Source organism: Sander lucioperca, chromosome 2 (assembly GCF_008315115.2).
Source record: "Sander lucioperca isolate FBNREF2018 chromosome 2, SLUC_FBN_1.2, whole genome shotgun sequence".
Taxonomy (NCBI): Eukaryota; Metazoa; Chordata; class Actinopteri; order Perciformes; family Percidae; genus Sander; species Sander lucioperca.
The window spans coordinates 41,902,475-41,910,525 of record NC_050174.1 but is presented as its reverse complement, the minus strand read 5'-3'; the positions used below and the strand labels follow the sequence as shown (position 1 = coordinate 41,910,525).

At 41.1% G+C, this 8,051-nt stretch overlaps 1 protein-coding gene across 4 annotated transcripts in view; it reads left to right on the top strand.

Moving 5' to 3' along the window:
- The first annotated feature begins 4 nt into the window (after positions 1 to 4).
- Positions 5 to 8,051, top strand: part of slc15a4 (solute carrier family 15 member 4) — a 35,974-nt gene continuing 27,927 nt past the window's right edge. The window contains exons 1-6 of one of the 4 annotated variants that reach the window (XM_031300706.2): positions 5 to 234; positions 371 to 418; positions 616 to 1,247; positions 3,457 to 3,749; positions 4,459 to 4,600; positions 4,858 to 4,938. In XM_031300706.2, coding sequence (XP_031156566.1) covers positions 669 to 1,247; positions 3,457 to 3,749; positions 4,459 to 4,600; positions 4,858 to 4,938 — 1,095 coding nt within the window. In that variant the 5' untranslated portion in view covers positions 5 to 234; positions 371 to 418; positions 616 to 668. Of the gene's footprint in view, positions 420 to 455; positions 530 to 615; positions 1,248 to 3,456; positions 3,750 to 4,458; positions 4,601 to 4,857; positions 4,939 to 8,051 lie in introns of those variants that run through there. The other 3 variants (XM_031300708.2, XM_031300704.2, XM_031300707.2) reach the window with 3 other exon arrangements.

Sequence of the window (8,051 nt, the reverse complement as noted above, 5' to 3'; positions counted from 1 at the left end):
AAACGAAGCAGAGCTTAACGTTACTCCTGTCTCCTGACAAGTTTTTCAAAGTCAGAATCACTTGTAACTAAAAATGAAGGAACAAAAAACCCCGCACCACCACTTCCTCCCTCGGTGGTGTGACGTCTGCGTAAGCAGATCAAGTTTACAAATCACATGGATCGGCTACTCTTGCTTAACTTTACCGGGCACAACGGCTATTTTCACTTAGAGATCGTCTCCAGAGCAGCGCAGGTATGTTTGTTGACTGTGAGTATATGTGTCACGCGATAGTACTGATACTGCTTTTTGTTGACTTCCAGTTCTCCTTTGACAAAGAATTGATTTAAGACGAGACAAAGTTAACGCGTGTGTCGTAAATATTATCTAGGTTTATGGAGATACTTGAAGGCCACTGGGACGTGTTTCAATAATTAAAGGTAACGTAAAACCAAACTATTGCCAAGCCATCGTTATGCTAAAGCTAGCTTACTTACAAAGTGTCTGTATCGTTATATATGACGAGGAAGGGGGCTCTTGGACATCAGATGTAAGTTCTGTAAGCTAACGTTAGCTGTTTTCTCTGTGTAAACAGTGATGACAACGTTTGTTTAACCTTCTCTGTATTTTCTTTACAGGCTTAAACTCTTACTAATCAAGAAGAACCTAAACTATTAAGTTGGCTGAGAATGGCTAACAACAAGGATGCCAATGAGAGCACCCCTCTACTGGACTCAGGTTCTGGGAGCAGACCTTCACCACCTTCAGTTTTCCAGGGAAGAAGACTAGCATGTGCAGCCGTCCTGCTGGCTGAATCATTAGAAAGGATTGCATTCTACGGCATCACATCCAATCTGGTCCTTTTTCTCAATACTAATCCCTTTTATTGGGAAGGCACTCAGGCGAGCCAGGCACCCCTGATGTTCATGGGAGTTACTTACCTAATTTCACCATTTGGAGGCTGGTTGGCGGATGCATACCTTGGAAAATTCTGGACAATAGTTTCGAGTTTGATCCTATATTTTCTTGGCATGCTTTTTTTCCCTTTTATTTCAAATGACGACACCAGGATACAAGTGTGTGGAGATGAGGCGGCGTTTCCTGTGCAACCTGCTGAGTGTCTGAGCACAAACAGTACCCCTCCAAGCAATGTAACCTGCCCCATCCGTAACCCATATTGTGGCCCAGTAGTCTTCAGTGGACTTTTTTTAATTGCATTAGGCGTGGGTACTGTGAAGTCCAACATCACTCCTTTTGGGGCAGATCAGGTACAGTATGAACAATGTTACTTTCAGATCTCAAAGTCTGTTAATAAGGAATGCTGAAAGTAGACATGGAGATTTGTCTTCTGACATAGGCCCGTGTATAAGATTGGGTATGCAGTGTGACATCATGGAGGTCAGACATGTGATGGGATTTGTGTTACACCATGGCAGTTCACTTAGACATGGCCTTCATCGTCATGGCCACTAATAAGTATTTCCATTATAAAGTTAACATTTTAGAGCATAATGTAGAGACTTTGACAACCCCTCTTTCTCTCATTCAGTAATGTACACAAACACTTCAGAACAATGCCTTGAATTATACTTGGGTGGTAATAAGAAGTGAAACACAACACGTCTGTTTGTTTGGTGACAAAATAATGTCAGCCCCTCTACAAGAAGCAGTCATAGTCATGGGGAAAGTTCATTAATGGGGTTATTGTTTTTGAAAATAATCTAACCCTGAGTGGATAAAACCTTTCCAAGGGGACTGACGGGGTGAATATGATTAGTTCTTGAGCTCACTACGCTCATTACAAGATTTTCACCTTTCCTTCAATGCCCCTTTTGATCACATTCAAACAAACACATATACAACATCAAGCAAAATCCATACATTGTGGGGGAACAAAGGAGAATCACAGAAATGGGTACATGTTACAGTGACACACAACAGAGAAAAACAGCAATCTATGGAATAAATCAGCTACGTGTAGCCGGTGCCGGAGATTGTCAAGCAAAAAGTCATTATACAAGTTGACAAAACATGTTACTTTCTTTGCTAAAGATGTAATATGAACTGCAATTTCCCACGAATTCTCCAGCTGAAAGTCCTACACAAGTGGCAGTGGGAGCTGTTAACACTTGAAATTTGCTTGGCTTCTGTTAATGTGGCTTGATTTCTGTCAAAAAAAGCAATTGCGCGCCCTTGCAGTGTGAAAATTGCCATAGTCAATGTTGTGAGTAGTTTTTAAATTAATATGCACCTTGATCATAGTAATCATGAAGTTGCAGTATTACCGGGACTGCTAAAACATGTGCGTAGGCAGCTGGTGGTGGATAGAGGAAATTAAAGCAGAGGGTAGGCAACTGTTTTGCCACTGTCTCCCTTTTTTGTCCTTTTATGAGTCAGTGCAGAATGTAATGTCTATCAGCCTATGAGCATTGTAATACTTCCTGATCATATTCTGTATTTGATGGAGGGTCAACACTGAAACGAGATAGTAAATTAGATGTTTGTCTTGTCTTGACATGAGTAAAGGCTGGAGGGAACACAACCACTTACTCTGATTGATCTTGTGTCGAAACTAAATGTAGAAGCTATAAAAAGTACCCTGCTCTTTGTACGTATTATTTTAAAAAGTATTAAAATGGAGTTTTTGGTATCACATGGCAATCAAGTGGTCAGTTTGAGCTTGACAGCTTTTTTTTTCATTTGGCAAAGAGGAACCCCAGAAAGATTTATTCTCAGCATTGGCTTGGGAACGCTGTGACATTATCTCCCCAATAGTTAATTGTGGCTGTACCGCTGCATCTTTTGTGCTTATATATATATATATATATATATATATATATATAAATAAAAGACATATCCACTTCATCACGCATTGATACAATCTTTTCCTCCACAGGGATAACTGCATCTGCACTGCATCAGTGCCATTAGGAGAATAATATTATTTGCTTGCATAGAATTCATTGCAGTTTTGGTAAGCTAATGGTGTAGACTTTCGTAGCAAATTCTGTAAGCAAATAAAGAATAAACAAGTTGCTGTTTATTTTAGTTATGCCTCACCTACGTTATATAAAAGAATCCTCCCTCTCCTGTCTTCTACCAATTTCATATGGCTCTCGAGCTAGTTATTATCACAATAAATACAGTCATTTTCATGTGACGTCTAATCCCTGTCAGTTTCAGTGTGTGACCATTGTTCCTCTTTATCAGTGCAGTTTATGGAATACATTTAGTCTGGTTGCCTAATGCAACTGCCTTTTAAATGCAAGCTTTGGTCTTCCTGGAGTTATTTCCCTCATGTGACTTTAAAAATGTGAATATGAGTACACTTCCTGTATAGCTAACCAATGCGGCTAGCTGACAACTGGTATTAAATACAGCTGTAGCGATATTTTTTTTTAACATTATCCCTGCATGTGTGACCAACATACAATGACATGATTGTTTGCTGTTGTCCTGTAATCTATGTGATCTTAGGTCAAAGACAGAGGACCAGAGGCCACGCGCAGATTCTTCAACTGGTTCTACTGGTGCATCAACTTAGGAGCCATCCTGTCTCTGGGAGGCGTGGCCTACATCCAGCAAAACGTCGGCTTTCAAATCGGCTACATCATTCCCACTGTGTGCCTCGGGGTCTCCTTCCTGGTCTTTCTCCTGGGACGTACTGTGTTCATCACCAAGCCTGCTGATGGCAGCGCCTTCACAGATATGTTCAAGATCCTGGGCTTTGCCTGCTGCTCCAAGAAACCAAAGGAGCCTAATCTGCTCCGGTGAGAGCGCCATGTCACTTATGTGTGTCAGTCATTTTAGAGCATTTATTGTTATGATGGGGAAAAAGATGACATAAAACTGTATGGTCAGGCAGTAAAAGTGGTAAAGCAATTTCCTCAGTGACGAACAGCATGCTCACAGTAACTATGGTGTAGCAAAGCAATCATCAATTTCAATGGGAAGGCTCTTTCCAACAGCAAAGCCAGTATTTTAGTTCACGGCAAAGTGTAGTGGGATGAAGAAGGCGTTGTTGGTAGACCTTTATGTTAAAGCCGCCCTTGATCCCCCCTGATTAGTTCTTTCCTTTCCACTGGTCCGGGCATTCACCTTCATTCCCCTGTGGTGAAAAGTTATTCTCAAGTGCTGTTACTTGACTTTGAACCAAAGCAGCACAATTGGTTCAGAAACTTGACATTGAATATTTTAAGTTGGCCAATCCTGCAGCCTTTCAAGAATTCCATATTAAGACATTTTCTCCAGAGATGTGGATTATAGGCTTTAGAATAAAGTTTCTTTCCTATCTCTAGAAGTGCCGTTATTTAAGAGTAAGATGTTCACCAAAGAGGCTGATTAAGTCTCGCACTTCAAGAGTTTAGAATAATTCTAGTGTATTCTGTATTTGTTTATTTATGTACGTGTTTATTTCATGTCATCAATCATGCTGTAGGTTTAGATAATGGTGATTTTTCTCTTTTATTTCCCCCGAAGCAACAAACCAACGCTGCTAGACAGTGCCAAAGTGACTTATGGAGGCAAATATCCAGAAGAGAAAGTAGAGGAAGTGAAATCCGTGGTGAAAATCCTCCCAGTTTTTTTCGCCCTTATCCCATACTGGACTGTGTACTTCCAGGTAAGGCCAACCGCTTTTAAATTTGATTCACAATTTATGAGCCATGTTTCACACAAGATGGAAAATGTGAAGGAATTAAATATGGAAATAGCTTTCTGGATGCAGATATGCACATGCATTTTTTTTTTTTTCAATACAAGGGAATGCTATTTTCCTTTTCAACAGTGGAGAAGAGCGGTTTTGCACCAGGCACCCTGGTGGTCTTAAAGTGGAGAATTACCTCATGCTGAGACTCAAATCTCTTTATTGTGTTGCAGATGCAGACGACGTACATCCTGCAGGGCCTCCATCTGAGGATTCCTAATAGTCCCTCGAACGTCACTGATGACCCCCAAAAGGTAACAGAAAGTGGAGACACTCTTGCTCCAAGTACATGTTTCTTGTTTAATTAAAAAAAACATATATTTGCAGTGTGACATGCAACTACTGTATAATTCTATTGAGTTAAACATACCCGTTTAGAGCTCTAACCTGCCTCCACATCAGTAGGTTTGAACTAGAGTTTTTTCCCCCTGCTAAAACTAAAGGAGTCAATGTCAATGTCAGTTTATTTATATAGCACATTTAAAAACAACTGGGTTGACCAAAGTGCTTTACAAGGTAAAAACAACAATAAAACAATTGAATACAGATTACATCACAACGAAAATAATAAACGAACAAGGGTAATAATATCCTTCCTTAGCTGGAAGGAAAGGCCAGAGAAAAGAGATGTGTTTTTAACAGTGATTTGAAGTACTCGGGAGTAGGGGCGGTTTTAATATGAAATGGTAAACTGTTCCACAAGTTACCACAAGTTAGTGGCGGCTACAGCAAAGGCTCGGTCACCTCTGGTTATGAGCCTGGTTACTGGCACATCCAGGAGGAGCAGATTGGCTGATCTCAGTACTCTTGCTGGAGTATGAGCATGAAGGAGCTCGGTCAGGTAAGGCGGCGCCAATCCTTGGATAGATTTAAAAGTTAATAGTAAGATTTTAAATACGATCCTGTAGCGAACAGGTAGCCAGTGGAGGGAGCGCAACACCGGTGCAATATGGTCTCTCTTCTTTTTTCCTGTCAGGAGGCGGGCAGCAGCATTTTGGACTAGCTGCAGGTGTTGAAGATGACTGGTCTAGACCCATATACAAAGAATTACAGTAGTCAAGTCGCAAGGTTATGAAGGCATTGACCAGCCTCTCTAAGTCATTACGACGTAGATAGGCCTTTCCCTTGGCTATATTTCTCAACTGAAAGAAGGTAGACCTGACAATGGAGGAAATCTGCTTCTCAAATTTGAAAGCATTGTCGAAATAGACACCAAGACTCTTCACAGTGGAGCAAATATTAGGAGCTAATGGGCCTAGGGTGCCGACATCAACCAGATCGTGATGTCCAAACACTATAACCTCGATTTTGTCTCTGTTGAGGTTTAGGAAGTTTAGGCTCATCCATCTTTTAATGTAATTTAGACAATCAAGCAGTGGCTGCAATGAGCCCTTAGTTTTTAGATTAAAAGGCATATCAATTTGCACGTCATCTGCAAAACAGTGGAAAGAGACCTTATGTTTTTCAAATATGGACGCCAAGGGCAACATGTATAATGAGAATAGGATAGGGCCTAAGACAGAGCCTTGAGGGACACCGCAGGTTAATGGGGCCGTCTCGGGTCAAAACTACTTTCTCTAAGACTTTAGAGAAAGTAGTTTGAGAAGTTGATGAAATTAGACAGAACAGAGGAGTTTAGATTTTCCTTTTTTCACAAGGGCTGCACAACAGCATGTTTGAAAGCAGCTGGAACATTACCAGAGACAAGACAGGTAATTATCAGTGATAGGACACATGGTCCAACAGTGTCAAAGACTTCCTTGAGTAGACGAGCGGGAATGCTGTCTGAAGGACAAGTTGTGGGCCGCAGATGGTGGACCACCTCAGATAAGGCGGTGATTGAAATGGGCTCAAACTTGTGCAAGACCGCAATGCACACTGAAGGATCAGAGGGGTCTTGATCAAAGGATGTGGTCACAGAAAATCGAAGGACAGACATTTTTTCAACGAAGAATTTAAGAAAGGAATCACAAAGGTCAGATGTGGGATCGATAGGGGCAGAGTCACAGGGGATTATAAGAGTGTGAAACATTTTGAAAAGAGGCTGTGGCAGTTATGAGAAACCAGGTTAGAAATATACTCAGTTTTTGCAGATTTTACAGTTCTCTGATAGTCAGACAGACAGTGCTGTAGAATTTCATATGACACTTTGAGTTTGTCCTTTTTCCACCTTCTCTCAGCTTGCCGACATGTTCATCTGATAGCAGTAGGTCACTGACACACAATGGTAGGCAACAGCTAGAGGCAGCACAAAGGTTGGTAATGCTGTGGGGATTAAGTCAGAACTTTAATTCGCAGACTAATACCTCGCAGATTAGCAACCTGGCTGTGACTGCACCTCTCCACAGCCTCTCTATTCCTGACTAGTGTTGCTGCTCTACCTGTGTCTCCCTCTGACAGATTGTATGTTATGTCCTGGGTGGCGTTGATGACTGAATCCCCCTCAGTTCCACCACTGATATACGACTCCCCAAAAATCAAAGGTTTAAAAGTGATTGGGAATGTCTAGAATCTTTAGTGGTACGGCAGTTCTTTTTGAGCAGGCAGGCTCGAGGTGATAGTGAAGTACACTGACTTCATGGAAATGTGAAGTGATACACTTGACTGTAAACCACACAATCCAACCTAGTGCTGTATATGTGACACACACACACACACACACACACACACACACACACACACACACACACACACACAACATACTGCATACATACTTTATGTCTATTTTTACATTTCACTATAATATGTATGAGACCTGGGGCACTGAAATGGTATGACATAGTTCTGTTTACTCATATCCTTCTGTGGTTAACTGTGTTTAAAAACTGTATTGGAATTTTTTTCGCATACTGTTTATCTAGTATCAAAAAACGAAACTAAGCCTTTTCAGCTATCAGCCTCGACACTTCTCCACATCAAAAGGGAAGTGAGATTAGATGCCTCCGTGATTTGCTCCCTCACCTCACCTGACACATTTGCAAAGCTAAACAAATACTGTCTCTTCCCTCAAACAGAGCCCATACTAATTATAATTACTGGCAATGGGAGGCAGGAGTGAATGAATGTGTTTTAATTAGATCCTGACATTACTACTCTAATGTACTGACATGTGTTTCATGTCTCCGTGAACGTGCTATGTATCATTTGCATTCGTAATGGGTTGAACTAATACCATTTTGTGAGGTATTTGTACACATAATTAACTTAAATTTATAAACTACCCTTTCATTTATCTTTATGGTATCATATGATGCATATAGAGAAGTGGCTGCCAACCTATATGTGTAGTATATGCATACAGGATGTATGTGGTCCATTTGGGGAAGTAGAAAAAGCAGAACATCATGCCCACCACGGGCCTGGGCCT